At 47.0% G+C, this 22,839-nt stretch overlaps 1 protein-coding gene across 1 annotated transcript in view; it reads right to left on the minus strand.

The window, feature by feature from the left end:
- Nucleotides 1–13,298: 13,298 nt before the first annotated feature.
- GLT1D1 (glycosyltransferase 1 domain containing 1) overlaps nucleotides 13,299–22,839 on the minus strand; it is a 93,769-nt gene continuing 84,228 nt past the window's right edge. The window contains exon 12 of the mRNA XM_081251727.1: nucleotides 13,299–15,256. Within this exon, the coding sequence (XP_081107853.1) occupies nucleotides 15,095–15,256 (162 nt within the window). The 3' untranslated portion in view covers nucleotides 13,299–15,094. The remainder of the gene's footprint in view (nucleotides 15,257–22,839) is intronic.

Genomic DNA, 22,839 nt, shown 5'->3' on the forward strand with positions numbered 1-22,839 from the left:
GCCGCACAGCAGGAACCGGGGGACCCCGAGCACCACAGCAATAAGAATGAGCGTCGGTTTGAAGACACTACTGCCCACCCCCATCTTAAGTCACATCCCTGGGGGCACACCCAGGCAGGGCCCCCCTACTTCTAGTGGAGGGCCCAGCCCATGCCCAGCCAAGGCTGCCTTTAGGGGCGTGTTGGTTCCAGCCTCTACTCCTAGCAGCCTCACCTCCGCAGTGGGCACAGCAAGGTGCCGCCTCGCTGTTAGGGCAAGGCGCTGGGCTGGACATAAAACCACTGGGCCATCGACCAAGTCATTCTCCTCCGGGCCGAGATTCATCATTACCTCGGGGTGTAAGAGGAAAAGGTTCGTCTGAGCCAATAAGTCTGGGGAGGGTCCTCCCAGGCTGGGCCTCGTGTGGACCCTGTTTCGATGTGAAACGGACGTCTTAGCCCTAACCTCTGTGATCCTGGAGCAAACTGGGCACCCAGAGATACCGCATTCCGTTCCCACCCCCGGCCTGCAGTCTTGCCCCCAAAGGTGGATGGTTTGAGGCTGTTGTCCCATCCCAGCGCTCAGAGTCCTCAGGACAGTAAACAAGAGGCCCTAGCCTCGTCCCCTTCAGCCCTGGAACAGGGGGATGCCCCCTGTTGCCTGTAGCTGACTCCTCCCCTCTCCCTGTTTTCCTTCCAGAACCCTTGTGTTGTCTTCATAACTTATAATAAAGCGTTGTTCTTGTTCTTTTGCATAATCCTCACGTGTCTGTGATCTGTAGATCAAGTGTGGAAAAGCACTGGCTTGTGTGAGTGGTGACATGGAAAGCCAGACCTGTTTACAGTTTCCTGTGGACCCACTCATAGGGTGTGGAGAATAGCACAATGTGATGGCTACAAGGACTGACCCCTGAATATTAAAAGTGTGTTTTGGGCTTCCCTGGTGGTGCAGTGGTTGAGAGTCCGCCTGCCGATGCAGGGTACACGGGTTCGTGCCCCGGTCCGGGAGGATCCCACGTGCCGTGGAGTGGCTGGGCCCGTGAGCCATGGCCGCTGAGCCTGTGCGTCCGGAGCCTGTGCTCCGCAACGGGAGAGGCCACAACAGTGAGAGGCCCACATACAGCAAAAAAAAAAAAAAAAAAAAAAAAGTGTGTTTTGAGTTTAAGTGATGCAGCCCAGGATAAAATGAGCCCAAGGTAGGGATAAATAGGGAGGACCATCCTTGTCTGTTGGAATTGCTACTTCTCACCCACCTCTGACTTGGAGGGGGCTAGGTCATCCCGAGTGTTCAACAGGAGCCCACACTCTACGCACTAGTCTTTTCTAATGCAGCAAATCCCTTTTTTATTTTCTACTTTTTTACTTTCAGAGTCCTAGGCAAATCACCTACATACATATCTCCCCTAAAGAGTATGGGCTTGGCATCAAAGTTTCTGGAGTGGGTCAAACAAGGAAAGCTTTAATTCTAGGATGTGACATCTCCTGAAGCAACCTGTGACATTCTGCTTTAAAAAAAGCAGAAGGACTCCATGAATACATCTCTTCCCTTTTCCAACAAAGAAAGATGAAAGGGAACTATTTGCAGAGGAAAGAAGCAAACATTAATTTTAATTATAAAAGATTACAAGACTTCCAGTTTGTGGCGCCTCTTGTCCCTCTGAGGGAGGCACAAGTGCAAATGAACATATCTAGGAAACAAAAACAGACTCACAAATACAGAGAAAGGACTTACCTTATGGTTGACAAGGGGAGGGTGAGGGAGGGAAGGATTGGGAGTCTGGGATTAGAAGATGCAAACTATTGTATATAGGATGGATAAAAATCAAGGTCCTACTGTAGAGCACAGGGAACTATATTCAATATCCTGTAATAAACCATAATGGAAAAGAAAAAAAACTGTCACTCGCTCTCTGGCTCTACAACAATGAAGTCACTGGCCACTGCAGCCGCGGACTTTCAACACCCCCTGAAAGAAGCTCAGGGTGGAGATCAGGAAGGAGGCCCTCGGTGCTCTGGGAAAAACTGGCAGAACAGGCCTTCAGATAGTTTCAGGAGAAGATTTTATGAGCCTAATTTCTTGCATCTTCTCACGTCTAGAAAAGTACTAAAATCCTTCATGATGACGTCAGCTCCTCGTGACGAGCAGCCACCTTCTGCCAAGATGTGTGCTTGACTACACGCACCCCTTCACCAAAGTCACCTATCTACTGACCTCTCCCCCCCCCGCCGCCACCTCTTTGGAGCAGGTTCTCAGAGCTCTCTGAGATGCTGTCTCCTGCGCTATAGTCCTCATTTTGCCCCAAATAAAACTCAACTCACAATTCTCACTTTGTGCATTTTTTTCAGTTGACAACTCCATCACTTTTTCTGACTAGGAGTTCAGAAAGATTTTGCCTTCCTAAGACATATCGGATGATATTTATATTCTCTCAAGCAAGAACAGTTGGTACTAAATGTAGAAAGTTGTACGTGGTTGATGCAACTTTCTCAAGCCATGTATTCAAGTGTGGGAAAGATCAGATGTCTTCTTTCTGGAAGTGTCACAGGTTGAGGTCCCCAGGAACCAGACCCTGAGATGGAGACTGTCATGGAAGAAAAGGAAAAGAAGCGTCTGGAAACACAGTGCTGCAATGCTCACCCAAAGAAGGACTCATCCCCACAGAGCTGTCCAAGGTAGGATGAGAAGGTTGGGCCTCCACAACCCACATCAGCTGATCCCTGGACTCAGGGGGCCCTCCAGGAAGGAAGTTCTCTAACTTGGGCCATCATCAGACAGGGCTGAGAGCAAGAAGTCCTCCCTCCTGATGGACAGTATGAAGGACATATCCCAGCATCTGCTGTAGCAGCTTAACTTAGATGCCATCAAGCTCTCATTCTGCTGGACAACAAGAAAGACCCAACCGACCGCTCACTTCCGGGTAAAGTTGTCATGTCAGCATTTCCTCTGTCTCTCTCTCTTTTTTTTTTTCTTTTGAAAAGGCTTTATTAAAACTTTATAATTCAATTTAATTTAATTCTGGGACTTCCCTGGCGGTCCAGTGGTTAAGGCTCCACGCTTCCACTGTAGGCAGCGCGGATTCAATCCCTGATGGGGGAACTAAGATCCCGCATGCGGCGTGCCACGGCCAAAAAGAGCAAAAAAAAATCTGCAATTTTATTTAATTCACCAAGTAGTTTCTGAGTACATGCTTTCGGTCACACACTGTGCAATGTCCTAGGGAAGAGACGTGAAAGAAAAATTGGTCTTCTTCTCAGGGAATGATCGATTTAAAAATAACTTATAATATAAGGTGATAAGGACCATAGAGGAATTAAGTACAAGGACCAGAGATAATACGGAGGAAGACGTAAGAATTGCACCTGATAAAGGAGGGTGGAGTAGGGAAGCTTTACAGAAAAGTCTGTTTCCTCTTTCATCCTCAGCATCTAGAACAGTATTACGAATACTTTTCACAGGCAAGTTAAGGTTGAGTTTTATGGATGTATTAGTTTCCTATGGCTGCTATAACAAATCACCACAAACTGGGGACCTTAAGATATCCTCTGCCTCTTTATGCCTCTCTTTCCTCATTTGTATAATGTGAATCATAAATATACTTGTTTCTTAGGCTTATTGTGAAGATTAAATTCACAGAAAGCACTCAGAATCATAGCTGACCCATGGTGAGCTCTCCGTAGCATCTGGTATTATTTTTATTTATTTATTTATTTATTTATTTATTTATTTATTTTATTTTTATTTTTTATTTTTGCGGTACGCAGGCCTCTCACAGCTGTGGCCTCTCCCGTTGTGGAGCACAGGCTCCGGACGCGCAGGCTCAGCGGCCATGGCTCACGGGCCCAGCCGCCCCGCGGCATGTGGGATCTTCCCGGACGGGGGCACGAACCCGCGCCCCCTGCATCGGCAGGCGGACTCTCCACCACTGCGCCACCAGGGAAGCCCGGTATTATTAATATTACTATTATCTTGCACATCAGGTTTAAACACAAGCATTTCAGGGTTCCCCCTTCCCCTTCCTTTCTCCCTCGGGGCCCTGACACTGAAATATGGTATTTTAACCATATTTCTAGTGTTACCGAGTCCAAGCTCGCTCTGCGCACCGCACGACAGGCTGATGAATCGGATGAGGTGCAGAGGCAGGGAATGCGACTTTATCCGGAAAGCCGGCAGCCCGAGAAGACGGCAGACGAGTGTCTCCGAAAACCCATCTCATCTGGGTCTGGATGCCAGTTACTTTTATAGAATCAGAGAGGGAGAGGCGGTGAGGAAGTCAAGTGAAAGGGCCACCAGTCTTGCAAAACATCTCCTGGAATGGCCAGCCTCGGGGAGGGGACGTGTTAGTTTTTTCTTTTCTGCAGCCATCCCCAGGTGGGCAGGGTTCCCCGAGGCAGGCCATGATGTACGATTATAGTAGTAAAAGCAGCGAAAGGTTACAATGAAAAGACACAGTGAAAGAGACAGATCCAGCGAGGAGTCCGATTTCTCTTCCCTGTCACACTGGCTTCTGTAAACGTGATGTTTTCACGTCTGCCCTGCATGCACGCTCAGGACATGCCTTGTTCGGGACACCCCAGTGATGCGCCTGAGTCACCTTGCCTCGACCTCCTGCCCCCCCCCGCCCCATCGTCCTCCCCACTCCTGGGGAGGACTCCTCGGCCAGGAGCATTATTTCGAATGCAAACCAACCAATCCAGAGCCACATCCCAAATCACCTGTCTTGTGGGGTTCTCACACTCAGGGCCACTATCCCCATCCTAATCCCCAGGGGCCGAGTCCCTGAGAATCAGAGGCGGTCCCTATGCCCCAGAGCTCCTGCAAGTATTCACATTAGCCCATCCCAGGGCCACGCACCCTGCTCGGCACGTTCCTTCCTGTGGAAACCACGATAAAGGCAACCTCTGTCTCCCCATGGACCCTGGTGCTTCCCTGTGCGGTCCTCAATGCACACTGTGCCCCTCCTCTTGGGGACTGTGAGTAAAAAGACTGTCTTTGAAATGGCAGCTGATTTGTTGCTCTGCTACACCTCAAATTTTCCATTAATACACTTTATTTTAGAACAGGGGGCTTCCCCTCCAGCTCTGAGACCACTGCGGGGCAGGATGCAGCTCTGGGGCCCACCACCCGGCCAAAGCTCCGTGAGGGGAGGGGTCTCTTGTGCCCTGATTGCCAGGTCCCTGCATTTAGTTCATCCCCAGGCGGGGAGGAGGAGGGAAAGGAGGGCGGGTGCATCCTGTTCCACCCGTACCCAGGCTCCAGGCTTTTCTCCCAACGCTTCCCCCGCAACCCCCAAAGCCCTAGCCTGGGCCGACTTCCCGAGCCCAGGTGACTTGACTCCCCCGCTATTTTCTTTCCAACCTGATAATGAAAGCACAGACACTATGCCTCAGGTCCTTCGGGACTTTGCTTCTGATACACTATCCAGACCTTGTCCTTTGTCCAGCAGAACGTTTCTCTCTCTCAAAACCCCCTACTTTGCAATTCAAAAGCCTTGGTTTTCAAGACGGTTGTTTCCTCTCTCCTGAAATTCAAAAGGCTTCTTAGCAACTCAACACCAAGAATTTGACTCTTCCGCATCTGAATTTGGTCAGGCAATGCCCATCTCCACACCCAAATGCAGTAAGCTCAAAATGGTCTAAGTTTCATAAAGAATTAACGCACATCTGTGTGTGCGCATGCAAAACATATATACTTAGTTAATATATTGGTATATTATTCTGCCTCCAAAAAATAGAAAAATGTTTGCATAAAGGCAGTATCATAGCTTATGAGGTTATCCAGCGAACAGCTGTTTCCAGGCTACTAGAAAAAACACTCTAAAAACAACAAAATCGTATTTAAGACCTATTGATCAAGATTCCATCTCGGTGCTACTTATCAACAAAGAACGATTCTTCTATGTAATTCATTCAAAATAAACGCGCTGATATTAAAACTTAAGTGAGGAAAAAAAACCCTTTTTCCTCTTCCCCCTTTGGTTCAGTGGCTCGGATCCTGCAAATCTGAATGACAAAAGACAGATGAACGGGAGGAAAAGGTTTATTTCATATGCATATGGAGGCTCACAGAAATGAAATGAAAACCCTACAGAGGTGGTCAGACCTGGAGACTTATATACCCTTTAAACAAAGGGCAAGATATTTGTGGAGAAGTGACAAGACAAAGGAAAAGGGTTTTGAGATTCGAGGGGCAATAAATTGTGGGAAGGTAAATAGACGGGGAAACGAATGGAAGATGAGTGTTATTTAGTAACGTTTGTTTGTGCACGCCCATCTGGGTACTGACTTTAGCTCAAAATAATCCGTATGCCAAAGTGGTACATTTAGGGGTCGCATATTCTGCTCCTTTTCAGTTCCCTTTGACTTGGGTTGAACACTTGTCTAACTCGTGTGCAAACCAGATTCCTTAGAGTCTAGCTGACAACTAACTGCATGCAATATAGAGATAGTCCATATCTCCAACATGTAGTGTTAGAGAGACAAGGAGAGAAAGGGGGGAGACAGAGAGAAAGAGAGAGAGGGAGAGAGAGAATGAGAGAGAGAGAATGAGAGAGAGAAGAGGGGGGAGAATTAGAAAGAGAGAAAGAGAATGGGAAGGGGGCAGAGGAGAATGACCCGGGGGAGAGAGAGGAGAAAATGCTCTAAGCAGCCCAGCTGAGTATGCTTCCTGGCTCCATCCCTTTCCAGCCCCGTGACTCAGGACCAGTTTCATAGCCTCGGTTTCCTCACCTGTTAAGTCACTGGGCTGGTGCGAGGATTGAGATACTGCAGATAAGGCACTGTCAAATAAGAAGCAAATCCTGACTTAGTAAAGAGGAATTTTATTGGAAAGGATTCTTGAGGATTTCTCGCAACAGAGAGGACCCTCTGACGATAACATCTGCAAGCATCTCGTGGGTTTGGGCAAAGTGGGTTTTTGTTTTCTAGGGAGAGTACACAAGGCTAGAGAGGGCCGGGTGTGGGGGAGTGGGATGATGGCAGAAGGCTGTGTCCTGAGGCCAGCCTATTGCGGGTGGTGGCTTCGATGGATGGGCTGTCTGCTGGCTCAGGCTGAGGCTGGACCAGAACCTGGGGAAGGAGAGGTACACGTGGGCGCATCCCTGAGTTCATCTAAGTCATGTGGGGCAGGGAAGTCCTTTGCAGTAAACCATTTCCCTGAACAGAAGCATGTGGGAGCATTTCTTAACTTTTGCTGTTTTCCAGGAACACAGGGCTCGGCTGAAGTTCAAGGTCATCAGCGTGGCCCACGGTGCCCAGCACACAGAGGGGGTCCAATTAATGTTTGTGATTACTGACAGAATTGGAGTGATTACACCATTCTAAGTCATAAACGCAGCTGCTTCTTCAAGCACTTTGTGTATTTTCATCGTTTATATGCCCACTGAGCCTCTAAATGCATTTAGACATTGGAAGAGACGGGATAGGAAAGTACAGGACGTAACAGAGAAGAGCAAACCGGACTCTATGTTGGATCTATTCCTTTAGCTTTAACCCCTGTGTTCTGTTGCCTGTGCTGAGTCGTGCTGGCTCTGCACTTTTTGTCAAAGAATGTTGCCTAGAGCCTGAAATACAGGAGAGCTCATTCTCAAGGCCCTGACCTTTAAAAGTATAACACTTTTCTACCCATATAGAGATAAAAAGTTGCAGAACAGAGAATAACATTTGTCTTGTTGGAGGTTTATAGGAACATGGTGACCTGACCTAGGTGGACAGATGCAGGAACAAAGGATTCCAGCACCAAGAAATTCGCAAGGACCAGCCACACACACCCCCCCCCTTTTAGTGTAAAAGAAGGCTGAATTCTAACTCGGGGAAGATGGCTCTTTGGGACACTTGTCCACCGTCTTCTCTGTCTGCTGGCTTTTCGAATAAAGTTGATTTTCCTTGTCCTCCACCTCCTCCCTTGATTTATTGACCCGCTGGACAGCGAGCAGTATGTGGTTAGACTTGGAAACAGAGAGGAAACCCTTCTCAGCAAGCGGGAACCTAGCAGATCTTTAGACTCTGTGAGCTGTTCTTCCAACTATTTCTGAAATGGAGGAATTTGCACCAAATACCAAGTCAGAAAGCTAGTCTCCTACTATTACTTTGCGCCTCACTCTCTGGCTTCTTGCAAATGTCTGGCTATTCACCTTTCTGATTTGGGGGAAATACTTAGCATATTTTTATATTAGATGCTGAAGAAGAAAATCCATTTTGAAGCATGACTCTCCTTATAGCTGAGGCTTTCTGAAGATGATAGAATGAGTTCAAGGGCTCCTACTGAGAAAGGTATCATGATGTTAATTTTTTTTTCTGTTGTAATTTAGCAGAATTGTGTAATTTGGGGGGGAAGGTATTTCTCTCAGCCTGGATTTTCAAGGACTAGTAATGAGTTTGAAGAAAGAAGTACATTGTAAAATAATCTCTTTAAAATAGATTGTGGCCACAGATAAAGATGAAGTTATTTTTTAAAATTCCCCTGCCACACACACACACACACACACACACACACACACACCTTTTTCTGTATTCATTTTTTTTACCAGAAGTTCCTTTAGAGTCTAATAAAATTCTCTTAGAAATTAGCTGTAGCACCTTGGATGCAGTTTTCATTCCAACTTTTGGGGTGTAACTGCCCTGTGGGTCATGTTCTCACTGACTTTTGATCCTTCCTGAGGGTTGGCTCCATGCTCGCTGACTGCATGTAGCAGGCATCCATCCATGTCCGTGGGAACAGTTAAGCCCACTAGGGAGAGACCCCCCCATGAGGGCAAAGAGTGTTCACTGCTGTATCTACACCAGGGAGCAGTGCCTGACTCAACTACTGCAAGAAATACTGGCGAAAGCTATGGAAGCAACCTGAGTGATCATCCACAGATGAATGGATAAAGAAGATCTGGTACATGTATACGACGGAATACTACTCAGCCGTAAGAAAGAATGAAATGTTGTCATTTGCAGCTACATGAATGGACGTGGAGGGCATTATGCTAAGTGAAATAAGTCAGACAAAGACGAATACTGTACAATATCACTTATACGTGGACTCTAAAAAATACAACAACCTAGTGCATGTAACAAAAAGAAGCAGACTCACAGATAAAGAGAACAAACTAGTGGGTACCAGTGGGGAGAGGGAAGGGGGGAGGGGCAATATAGGGGTAGGGGATAAAGAGGTCCAAACTACTAGGTATGAGGTAAGCTACGAGGATATATTGTGCAGCACAGGGAATATAGTCAATATTTTATAATAACTATAAATGGAGGATAACCTTTAAAAATTGTGAATCACTCTACTGTACACCTATAACTTATATAATATTGTACATCAACTATACTTCAATGGGGAAAAAAAGAAATACTGGCCGAATGAATGGATGAATGGTTAGATAGAGAACATGAAAAGGGAATGGAACAAACCCCACTGGGAAACAGGGAGTGCTTCTAGGGATTCAGTTCTATATATAAAGTGAGAACCGTCTGATAACCAGACATTCAGAGGGTGACGTTCTTCAACTTCCCTCCCTGGTTCTAACACTTGCCTGTGCACGTGACTTAATGGGCAGGGCTGTAAATACACAACCGAATATGCCAGACCTGTGGGGAGTCCTTGCAGATAATTTTGACCACGCAAAATTTTTGTTCTAAACACTGAACCGAAACATTATGCATGTTGGAACTTCATGACATCTTGTGTGTGTGTGTGTTTTTTTTTTTTTTTTTTTTTTTTTGCGGTACGCGGGCCTCTCACTGTTGTGGCCTCTCCCGTTGCGGAGCACAGGCTCTGGACGCGCAGGCTCAGCGGCCATGGCTCACAGGCCCAGCCGCTCCACGGCATGTGGGATTCTCCCGGACCGGGGCACGAACCCATGTCCCCTGCATCGGCAGGCGGACTCTCAACCACTGCGCCACCAGGGGAGCCCGTGTGTTTTTTTAATATATAAATTTATTTATTTTTATAAATTAAAATTTATTTATTTTTTGGCTGTACCACGCAGCATGCAGGATCTTAGTTCCCAGCCAGAGCTGGAACCCGGGCCACAGCAGTGAAAGCGCAGAGTCCTAACCACCGGACCGCCAGGGAAGTCCCAGCATCTTGTTTTTCAATGCAAATTCTTGCTTTGTTTCAGTCAAACTATGGCTCATGGATCATTTCAGAAACGATCTCTACAGTATTTCCCAAGACCTTCTGACATGAGCAGCGGTGCGCTTACTCATTCAGGGTAACCAGAAGTACACCCGGTGGAAAGACCAGGATTATGTGGATGGAGTCAGTACACTTCATTTTATTGTGTCTTCCAGGGCTATGTTTCACCCAACACAGAGAAACACCGTAGGAGATTTAGATGGGAGCCCGTGTACTCTTAGACTCTTGAATTTTTAATTGAGGAGCTGCAGGGGTTGGGGTAATAATGGATACATGGCCCTGGCTGAGGGCTTGTATACAAGTGGGATCTTGGGGAGAAAAAGGTGGGCTGTGTTGGGATGGCCTTCAAGGCTTAATGAAAACCTTGTGGAAGGCACTTTTCTTGGCATTAAAAGGTCTTCAGTGATTACTGAAAGGTAGAATGGCTGTAACGACTACAGAATCTAAAAACAGTTTTTCACAGTGGCTACTGCACTGCAAGCTGTTCCAAATAGGAATTCTCCCCTTCTCTCTCTCTCTCTTTTCTTTTTTTTTTTTTTTATACTTTAAATATTTCGCTCTAATCTCATCTTGTTTGCATGGTTCCATAACAGAAGTCAGATATAATCCTTATATTTTTTCCTCTTTAAGTGAGGTGGGTTTTGTTACCTCTGACTTCTTTCAGGAATTTTCTTTATCTTTGACCTTCTGTAGTTTGGATATGATAACCCTAGGTGTATATTTTTCTGGCATTTACCCTGCTTGGTGATCTTTGAGTTTCCTGAATCTGTGGTTTGGTGTCTGACATTGATCTTGAGAACTCTCAGTCATTACTGTTTTCAAATATTTTTTCTGCTTCCTTCTCTCTTTTCCTTCTGGTGTTCTCATTATGCACACTGTACTTTTTGAAACTGTCCCATAGTTCTAGGATGTTCTGCTTTGGTCTTTCATCCCCTTCTCTTTTATTAACAGACCCTTGTTTTTTAACTAGACACATGGCTGCTGAGAGAAAAGCCTGCAATCCTAAGCTTCCCTTGCAACTGGGTGTGGGCATGGTATGTACTCAGAAACAGGAATTGTCCTGAAAGGGAGGAAATAAATCTTTGCTCCCACCTTGCATCAGTCTGGAATTCAGGCATGGTGGTGGAGCTTGGGTAGCCAGCCACCTTACACCAAGAGGTAGAGATGGCCACATACTGAGGACGGAGGGGTCTGAGTCCCTGACCCCGGGAAACACCACCTGTGCTTTGTTAATCTCGTTACTTGACAGAAGAAGAAGATGTATTCATCTTCTGCTTCAGCCACTGTTCTTTTGGATTTTCTGTCAGCTGTACCCAAGTGTTAATGCTAATTAATACCTTCCCATCCAATGTTGAGCTGGCCCCTCATAATGACTGCTCCATGTTCAAAGTGTTTAAGTGCCAACACAATGTAAGTCAAGTAAAAAGTAAAATCGCAAACCTTGCAGAAAATGCAGGATTTTCCTGAAATTGACGAAAAGGAGTTTGGAGAATTACTTGAAACCCAGGCAAATGAGGCTCTGGCAGGACGGAACCAGGTAACGAGTGACCGTAAGGATGATGACAGGGCAGACGCTGCAAAAGAAAACTTCAGCATCAAAGGATGAAGAGAAGCTCTGTGGAATATTGATGAAATCCCCGTGGATGGTTTTGTTTACTTGTTGGTGCGAAGTATTTTTTGGCCCTGCGCTTCGAGTTTCAATTCTACCTGCAGAAATAAATCTTAGTAAACATGAGACCAATGTAACCTATTTTCTTAATGCTGGGATTCATTCCTGGATACAGAGTCACAATCCAACTTTTTCTTTGATGGTCCTTCTTTTCTATGAAATTCTGGTCCGTATTCAAGAGGGGGGTTTCCAGTCAGTAGTGGTGCATGGTGGCTGCCCGTCGGATCAGGGAAGCTTTAGGTCTGGGTACCTCCGACCCCAAGACTCTAATGTAATTGGTCTGAGATGCAGCCCGAGCATTGGGAGTTTTAAAAGCCGAGGCTGGAAACTGCTGCTTTACTAAGTGGCCTCCCTGGTGAGGGTTGGTTCTGGGTGGGGGGTACTTCTTGTGTGTCATTCCACATCAGGCCCCAGACTCTCCAAGGGGAGATGGGGTCAGAAAGGGGAAGGGAGGCTGGGGCATGGGGAGAGCCAAGTGAAAAAGGGAGGGAAGGAGAAAGAAGACAAGAGCTAGCTTTCAGCATCTCATAAGGGCTGCAGTAAACGAACTGCAAGGTCAAGTACCAGGCAGCTTCAAGGGAACAGTTTACGCAGCTGTGCTAACTACTCTTACCGGGGATGACACAGAAGTGCAGTGAAGCCTTGAAGCCACAATGCCGGCTGAGGGTGCACACGATTTCCACATCCCATCCGCAACTGATGGTGAGACCACCTAGCAGCACATTCTAGGTCTGCCGGCTGCACCGGGCATCAGGCTAGACCGCCCATTCCCACGTGCACGGAGAGCCTGCTTTGGAACCTGAAGATAACGGATAAACCTTTCAGATCAAAACGATGCTGTTGTACTTAACTTCGCAGTGAGAGTGTGGGAAAAGGGGGAGGGGGGTTCTTCCGGCAGAAGTTGTAAGCCAGGTGTGAACGGCGCCTCTTTGCTAGATAACACCATGCTATATTCAATTCATTTTCCCTCCACGTGTGAAGGTTATAGTATCTTAGTTCTATCTGGAAATGGGTTGTTTGAGTCCTCCGCAACTGTACATCAGCAAATTGGAAACTACACACAAAATGTTTAAACATAAAGTTAACTGAGTATGAAACTGAGAGCGTCTAGAACATTTATAGAAAAGCATTTTTTTTTTACGTCTATACTTTGGGATTAAAATAGCAATTGCATTTTATTTATTTATTTATTTATTTTGTGATACGCGGGCCTCTCACTGTTGCGGCCTCTCCCGTTGTGGAGTACAGGCTCCAGACGCCCAGGCTCAGCGGCCATGGCTCACGGGCCCAGCCGCTCCGCAGCACGTGGGATCCTCCCGGACCGGGGCACGAACCCGTGTCCCCTGCATCGGCAGGCGGACTCTCAGCCACTGTGCCACCAGGGAAGCCCAGCAATTGCATTTTAAACCCCTTTTAATGAGATGCTCCAGTGTATCCTCTTTTAAAGTGCTGGGACTGGAGGGTGTGGAGGGTCTGTTTCTTGCAGGACAAGGCTCACACAAGAAACACACTGGGGCTCTTTCTCTAGAGCGGATGGTGACACTTTATTCATTTAAAAACAACATGCCCTTCCCCAAAGGGCATGCAGCACGTGGGAGTGTTTCTATACAGACACGAAGGAACGAAGCTGAGGCTCACTGGAGCGAAGCACCTACCGTGTCATTCAACCAGGACGCGAGCGGAGCTTCCCGACCACCAGCATTTTATCAGCAGCAGCATCACTGGTTGGTACCCGGGGCAACACGCGGCCTTTTCTTAGGCTGGCATCGCTGATTCCAGACTCAGACGGTGCTGTCCACCTGGAGTTTGGACTCTGTTTCTCCCTCCCTCTCTTCTCTATGGCCACAGGGGAGCCCCGACCCTAGTGACCCTCAGATGCCAAAAAAGGGGGGATTGTGAGGGGTGTTGTTAGCAGGACAGCAAATCCTGGGTGCGAGGGGCCTCTTCGGGGTCCAGGTAACTGCCTTTGGGAAGGGGTCCTGTTCTGAGATTGAGGCATAGAGCGACACAGGAAGTGACACGGTACAGAATCCAAAACGTGCTGTTCTTACCCCCCAAGTCATTAGAGTTTAAGACGTTCGGTCTGAGTCTGACTCTTTTAAAAACAAGATGTAGGTTTGGTCGTTCACAAAAATAGGATGGTTGGAAAGAAAAGAGTCCAAGATGTTGTGAAGTCTGAGGCAAATATGATGTGGATCCCTCCTCCCCACTCCAGGGCCTGCAGGTACTGGAACAAACACTAAGGAAACGCTTCTTGTGACGGGCTTGGAGCCGCCTTCATCTCCTCCTTCTGGACCAGGTTGTTTCCTCACCTCCCACGAGAAACGGAGCATTTCGCCCCCAGTTGTTGACATGGAACGTCCATGAGAAAGCAGGGATTTCAGGATCCAACAGAGGCACATACCGCCACCAAGGAAAACAAGCACAGGGTTTGGGGGATGCAGCACCGGTGCAGCCGGGACGTCCTTACAGTGATGACACTTGGTTAAACTCGTCCCGTGTTGGATAAGGTCAAGGGGACCCGAGTGCCGGTCCTGCAATGGGCTGGAGGCTGGTCACCAGATTGATACTCAACCTTGGGTCCCTGATGCTGGGTCCCTGACACTGAACCCAAAGAACCAGGCTCCAGTATTTTCCAGGCCATGGGCGATAATGGGCTTCGTTCCAACTGGTTTTCAACCCAAATTCAACCAGGAGGTGGGTGGAGCCTATGGCGGGGCAGGGGTCGGCCTGCTTATTTAGAGCACTCCCTGCTCTCTCAGTTACATGATTGATTAGGTCAACTCATGCACAGCAATGTTTCCAGTGTTTAGAGACGGAAACCTGAAGAGCCTGGGAGCCCAGCTGCACATCTGTTGGGGCCCCAGATTGGCTTCAGGGTCTGTACCACATTATAATCACTGCCTGTACCCCTCTCAGCCAACACGTCTGATTTTTGCTTTTGCTCTTTGAACAGACAGTGATGGGTTACAGGTCATCAGAAGACAGGGGAGAGAGGCCTACCCTTCCCTGTGATGGCTTACAAATAAGCCCTTACTGTCCCTAGAAGTCCTAAAGCAGCTGATCAAACTCTCTCCCTGATGCCCCTTAAAACCAGTTACCCTGCCCCAATTAGTAATGCATCTCCATGAGGACTGATCAGGAAACACATCTGGGCTGTTACCTGGAAGCACAGAGAGGTTCTGGATGAATCGTCTTATGACAAATAAATCTACGGTTCCAATGCACCCGGCTTGATTTCGACTGGATGGCCCCTCTGCCCAGAGCCCTGTCCCTGGGTGTCTGCCCAGGGCTGAGCATCTCACGGCACCGGGCACGCCCTTAGTCCTCACTGCTTCCCTCCAGCATCCTGACCAGGTGCCCATAGGTGTTTCTCTCCACCTGCCACGAGTGATACATTCTCACATACTCCCTTCCGTTGGCCACGAGTTGTTTTTCTAGTGCCGGATCGCCCCCCAGTCTCTTTGCCAGCCGAACAAACTCCTGCAAAGAATGAGGTGGAGGAGAAAGAGAGGTAAGTAACTGGTGAAGGGGGGTTGCAAACGCACCCCAAAGCCCGCGTCTGCCTTTGCTCCTGGTCTGTCCTTTGCCTGCCTACCGTGTTCTGGAGAAAAGGACCTTCTGGAAGGATGTGCGTTAACGCAAACATTGGGACTGAGTAAGAAATTACACACACACACACACATGTGCGAGGGTGAACATCGTGGAAAAATACTGTAGTCATCGATTATGCTTCCCCATCTTTCTTCCCTAGATTGCTCAAAGCTGCTGTTTCTCACAGTAACTGAGTCCTTACAGTGACTCCACACTTAGATCCACAGTTCCTTCCCTCCTTTGTATCAGCTGAGATATGAAGTCAGGTCTTACTCCAGAATCTGAGCTCCTATATTCTAGACAACACTACCCCTGCCACGTTTGTTTCCCACTGTGTTGATCCTTTCATCTTGCCCGGGCACGGAGTGTGTCTTCAAATCGTGAACATCACCTGGTGGAGTGGAAAGGACCAGGCTTCCACTGGTTCAGATCTGGGTTCAAATCCTTCTTCGACACATAACTTAGCTGTGTGGCTTTGGGCAAGCTAGTTAACCTCTCTGAGCCCCACAGTGATCATCTCCAAAGGGGCAGTGGGCACTGGATGGGTAAGCCCTGCCCTGCCCCAGACTCCCCAGACTCCACGCCCAGATTCCTTCACTCACTCCACGGGTGAAGGAGGGGAGAGGGGATTTAACCGGTTCGATTTTCTACACTTTCCTTCTGCTGTTTCAGAGGGAGGAAGAGTGCTTTGCTCTATGTTCACTGATGCTTGCAGACGCTGATGCAATGAAAAATTAGCCACTTTTTAATATCAAAGCCCTTCATAATTAGAAAGAACTAGAATTCTTTTGATTGCTAAAGAGTATTCAGAGGGGGGAGGGGCACACACATTATTTATTATATTTGCACCTAAGTCAAAGCATGGCTCACCAGCCAGGAGACCTGCATTTAAATTCACACCCTACCCTTCACGGGAGTGATGCTGGGTGTGTTTCGTAACCTCTCTGAGCCTCGGTTTCTTCATATTTAAATTAGGAATAATTACAGTACCTGCTTTATAGCGTGTTGACAGGATTCAATGAGTGAATACAAAGAACTCGGGGCAGCGCCTAGCCCAGACTTAGCTATCATTATTATTGTGAGTCCCCAACCCGTGTAAATTCCAATAAGTCAACAGTGCCTAAGATTAATACACAGTGCTTTGCCGTTTGCAAGAAACGTCCACGTATTCTCAAAATTATCGTTAATTAAACGTTGGATGATTTTTATAGCTAGCAATATAAAGAGCAATATTTACGATAGAGTGGAATTATATTTTTATGTAGTATATATACACTTTATGGTAAATTGGTGTTCTTTTTATAATAAAAATGTAACATATTTATTCCCATCTCATAGGAGAACAACGTTCTTATTTAAATTATTTGAGAGGCTTATAGCTTTGGTACGTTATTTTATGATGCTGGTCAGATCTTTGATTTATCTGATGCAGACACTTTGGCTAAAACCCAACCCCCTGCTTATGATTTCTATAGAATATATGACCGTTTTATAATGGAATCCTGAATGAGAGTTTCTAGGAATAGGATGTGATAAAGCGCACTTTTTTTTTCCCTCTCTGCATGGAAGATTGAACAGAAAACACTGACTTAAACAAAGCAAGAGAGAGTTGGGTAAGGAGTGGGAAACACCTTGGCCGTTGGCATAAAGCCCTGGCTGGGGGGCTGAAAGAAAAGAAAGAGAAGAAAAGAAAAATCTCACTCTTGAATTGTAATAGTCACTCCCTGAGGCCCTGGGAATATTTTCTTCTGGGCTAAAACAGCTTCTCCATGACAACTAAGTCAATACTCTGAACACACGCGTGTGGACGATGAGAAAAGCCCGCTGATACAGACTGTCATTTACTGTGTGCAAGATGGTGGCCGCAGTCCCCCATCCTTGCATGAACGTCTCTTTGAAATAGGGCTCACCCACTCCTCCAATAAAGGGGGAAGGAGGTCTGTTTCCCCATCTCCTGAATCTGGGCTGGCTCTGGAATTTGCTTTGACCAACAGAATAGGTCAGAAGTGATGTAGTTTGACTTCCAAGCAAAGCTCCAAAAGGTCTAACAGCTCTCACTCTCGCCCTCTTGGAGCCTGAGGCCACCCCATAAAGGAGCCTGAGGTAACCTGCTGGAGGATGAATGACCACTTGGACTGAGATGCCCAGCAACCACCCGTACCAGCGACCAGACACTCATCCAATGGACCAAAGGACCATGTCATAAGAGCTGTAGCAAAACTTCCAGGAAACAAGTACAAATGCCAATTCATCATCATCCCAAACAAAGCCCAAAAAGTTTTCTATAACTGTCAGCTGCAGAACGCGCCAGAACACCCATCATATCTGACCACCAAGTCTTGACCGGGGGAGGGGAGAATTCATCATTTATGTGATGTAATGATCTATTCTTGAAAATTATTCATGATAATAAGTTATGAGGCATTAAAGGGTACACACACTAAAAAAAAAGAAAATAGAAACCAAGTACTGGGATTCCACATCTTAAGAGAGTTCAAAAACAGATGTAGGCACTGCTCTAGATCAGAGTTGGAAACTCAAGTGCCCGCCAGCTCCCGGTGGGGAAGGCCCGCAGTGCTGAACCCCGGCTGCCTCAGTGACCAGGGGCCTCCACTTGTTCCCACGTTTGCTGTGTTTTTCAAGAGAAGTCGAAATTCGGCATATTTATGTAAAAGCACTCCATGCTAAATACCAACAACTAATTCAGAATTTTAAGTAAACAGAAAACTAAACAAAACAGGTGTGCAGACCAGACCCACCCCAGGACCACAGGTATGCAAACACTGGCTTAGGTTACAGATTTCTAAAGTTAAAAAAAAAAATCGGGCTTCCCTGGTGGCGCAGTGGTTGAGAGTCCGCCTGCCTATGCAGGGGACGCGGGTTCGTGCCCCGGTCCGGGAGGATCCCACATGCCGAGGAGCGGCTGGGACCGTGAGCCATGGCCACTGAGCCTGAACGTCCGGAGCCAGTGCTCTGCAACGGGAGAGGCCACAACAGTGAGAGGCCCACGTACCGCAAAAAAAAAAAAAAAATCATGTAAAACACCATGGTTTGTTTTCGTAATTATTCAATTAGCAGTTGACTGTTTTCAGAGTTTTCTTCCTTACTGAGTAGTCCCTGCTGGTGGAGAAAACTCACTGAGAAGTATGTCAGGCAGAGAGAGAGAGGCAAATACTGTATCACTTATAGGTGGAATCTAAAAAATACAACAAAGGAATGAATATAACAAAACAGAAAGAGACTTACGGCTACAGAGACCAAAGTAGCGGTTACCAGTGGGGAGAGGGGAGGAGGGAGGGGCAAAATAGGGGTATAAGTACAAACAGGTACAAACTATTATGTATAAAATAAATAAGTTACAAGGATATATTATACAGCACAGGAAATACAGCCAATATTTTACAGTAATTTTAAATAGAGTATAATGTATAAAAATATTGAATCACTATGCTGTACACCTGAGACTAATATAATATTGTAAATCAACTATATTTCAATTAAAAATTATTTTCTCACTAAATCCTTTTGACCTGCCTTGTCGCCCTGAGGTACCAGCCAGATCCAGGGCGTGAGAAGCAGTGTCAGTTTTACAGGATGGATATTTAGATCCCTGTTGGGATCCTTCTCATAACCGTGTCAGCTGAAAGCCACGGGGCAGAGGGGAGCCCCTCAACGAGAAACAAACACCTCATGCAGAGAGAACACGGGAGCTGGCAGACTGAACATGGGATGGTTTGAAAGAGCATTGCGTTCCGACCACCTTCTGTAAGGGATACATATGTGTTCTTCCAGGAGAAGGGAAAGTCAATTGCATAAAAACTCTGGATTTCAGGCTCGGAAGGTATGTTCAATTAGACAACCCCGAAGCTGCTTCTCCAGATGCTTCGAATACAACAGCTCACTGATGGGAGATGCTGACAAGGGGGTTTCTGAAGACTGACAGATGTGCTGTCGTTTAGATCGCGGATGGTGGTTTTTTTCCTCGGAACCCTGGAGTTCATTAAGGTTTAGTCTGTGCCCCTGGTCCTCAAACTTCGCTTTAAGATTCTGATTGGGTAGGTCAGGGGCAAGGTCCAGGAGTGGTGTCTTAGCCTGTCTGAGCTGCTATAACAAAATACCACAGACAGGGGGTGGCTTATAAACAGCAGACAGTTCTGGACGTTGCAAGTCCAAGATCAAGGCGCTGGAAGATTCGGTGTCTGGTGAGGACCTGCTTCCTGGTTCAGAGACGGTCGTCTTTTCACTGTAATCCCACATGGCAGAAGGAACGAGGGATCTTTGTGGGGTCCCTTATATTAGGGCTCTAATGCCATTCGTGAGGGCTCCACCTCCATGGCCTAATGGACTCTCGGAGGCCCCGCTTCCTAACGCCATCACAGGAGAGGTTCGAATTTCAACATGTGAATTTGGGGGTGAGTGCATGGAGGCACAAACATTCAGTCCATAACACATGCGTATTTTCTAACAGTTCCCCCCCAGGTGATTCTGGAGACTCAGACTATGAAAAACACTAGAATAAGACAGACAACTGTGTCTACCCTATTTTACACAAGTTATTTGGCCACAGAATAGTTTCATCTTGGACTTCCCTGGTGGTGCAGTGGTTAAGAATCCGCCTGCCAGTGCCGGGGACACGGGTCCGATCCCTGGTCCGGGAAGATCCCACGTGCCGTGGAACAACTAAGCCCGTGCACCACAACTACTGAGCCTGCGCTCTGGAGTCCACAAGCCACAACTACTGAAGCCCGCATGCCTAGAGCCCATGCTCCACAACAAGAGAATCCACTGCAACGGTGCCCGGGCACCGTGACGAAGAGCAGCCCCTGCTCACCGCAACTAGAGAAAGCCTGCACGCAGCAACGAAGACCCAACACAGCCAAAAATAAATAAATAAATAAATAAATGTATATATTAAAAAAAAGATTAGATTCATCTCATTGACAACTGTAAGTTGAGAGAATCACACTTCAAGATCCATCTAGAAGTGACGTGCATGCATCTGTCTTGTTTTTCTTACACAAAACAGCATTCGCTGGTCTAGTGTTAAGCTTTATCCAAATGCCATAGTTCACAATGATGTATATGGACACATGGCCACATAATAATTCCGTTAGCCGTTCTCTCGATGACTCCTGCCGTTGGGTAAAGTGGGGACCACTTGTAAGAACGTGCAAATAGCCTTGGAATTATTCAGCATAAACCTTCAGTCTATTTTTTTTTTGACCACACCGCATGGCTTGTGGGATTTTAGTTCCCTGACCAGGGAATCGAACCCAGGCCCTCGACAGTGACAGCATGGAGTCCTAACCACTGGACCGTCAGGGAATTCCCAGTCTTTTTTTTTTTTTTAATTGAATTATAGTTGATTTACAATGTTGTGTTAGTTTCAGGTGTACAGCAAAGTGATTCATATATATATACTCTTTTCCACTGTGGTTTATTTCAAGATATTGAATATAGTTTCCTGTGTTATACAGCAAGACCTTGTTGTTTGTCTATTTTGTACATAGTGGTGTGTATCTGTTAATCCCAAACTCCTAATTATGCCCCCACTTCCCCTCTGGTAACCATAAGTTGGTTTTCTATGTCTGTGAGTCTGTTTCTGTTTTGTAAGTAAGTTTCTTTGTGTCGTATTTTAGATTCCACATATAAGCGACATCATATGATATTTGTCTTTCTCTGTCTGATTTCACTCAGTATGATCAACTCTAGGTCCATCCATGTTGCTGCAAATGGCATTATTTTATTCGTTTTTATGGCTGAGTAATATTCCACTGTGTGTATGTGTGTGTGTGTGTATATATTATGTGTATATATATATATATATATAATATATATATACACATACCACATCTTCTTTTTTTTTTTGCGGTATGCGGGCCTCTTACTGTTGTGGCCTCTCCCATTGTGGAGCACAGGCTCCGGATGCGCAGGCTCAGCAGCCATGTCTCACGGGCCCAGCCGCTCCGCGGCATGTGGGATCTTCCCAGACCGGGGCACGAACCCGTGTCCGCTGCATTGAGGCGGACTCTCAACCACTGCGCCACCAGGGAAGCCCCACGTCTTCTTTATCCATTCATCTGTCGATGGACATTTAGGCTGTTTCCATGTCCTGGCTATTGTAACTAGTGCTGCTATGAACATTGGGTGCATGTATCTCTTCAAATTATCGTTTTCTCTGGATATACGCCCAGGGGTGGGACTGCTGGATCGTATGGCAACTCTATTTTCAGTTTTTCAAGGAACCTCCATACTGTTCTCCATGGTCAGCCTATCTTTTAAACTTGCGGCAGCGATAACTGAGTTTGGGGAGGGCTGCTTGTTCACACGACAACGTAATGGTTAGAGAGAGCGGCTGACTTTAAAACGAATATCAACAGCTGTGAGAATCTTGGGCAGATGTTGAAGCAGAAGCCAACCTGGGTAGGTGTAGAAGCAATTTCCCGGTAGATCATCCCCGTCCACACCGCCCGCCCGATGCAGAGCCAGAGAAGGTGGCAGGGGCTCGGGCCCTTGACCATGACCCGTGGCCGCTGAATGGCAGCAGCTGGGAGTCTGATCTGCCTCTTTCCCACCCGTCCCTTCCGAGACTGGCGGCTGCAGAGTCCGGCTATGCGTCCTGTTCACTCACACTACAAGCTCAGGCCCTTTAACAGGACAATTCCTGCGCTCGCGTCTAACAAGCCCGCTCACAGCCAGGTCCCAAACCCAGCGATACTCAGGAGTGACGGGCAGAGCCCTGGAGGCTCTGGCCTGTGATCTAGACCACTGTTCTCGGGTGGCCCGTGAGAGGCAGCGGTAGTGGACGACCGTGGACCACTTGGTGAGAAAGCGAACCGCCTTTCAATTCTCTTCTGTGCCTGGCTGAGTCAAGCAGAAAGCCTCGGTGAGGTGCCAACCTGTCCTCTACCTTCTCAACGGTGACACCTGGTCTCTGGTCAAGAGCCTCCCACAGGAGCCAGAACTGGTCAGAATTTATAACAACAGTCAACAGTTAGCAAGAGCTTATACCCAGGTAACAACCAGTCATGTTTCAGAATCCAGGATTTGGGGTTTTTAATAAAATGGTCTACGTGCCCTTTTAGTAACATACGCCCTCCAGGGGTCCAACGCAGCGACCCATAAACAACACACCGGAACTTCCAAATCAAACTTAAGAATCGTCCCACCAAGCAGGATAAACAAAGCCAGGAATAACTTCACATCAGCTCAGATATGAGTCTGCTGCCAACTGAGTTGTGGCACCCAACTTACTAAAAATAAAACTGTTTTTCAAGTGCTTTTTGGATTTTGGAATTGCAGAAAAGGGACGAGGACTCTGTGCTATGACTGTGACTCTTTTCACAGAGACACAAACGGGGGCACAGAGAGGTCCAGGAGCCTGCCCGAGGTAGCACAGCAGTAACTGGCAGAAATGGGAATTAAACTCAGTGCAGCCCCAGAGTTGAGGTCCTTTTACACCAGGCCTGGCT

Source organism: Mesoplodon bidens (genome assembly GCF_964165515.1).
Source record: "Mesoplodon bidens genome assembly, chromosome: 13".
In the NCBI taxonomy this organism is placed as follows: domain Eukaryota; kingdom Metazoa; phylum Chordata; class Mammalia; order Artiodactyla; family Ziphiidae; genus Mesoplodon; species Mesoplodon bidens.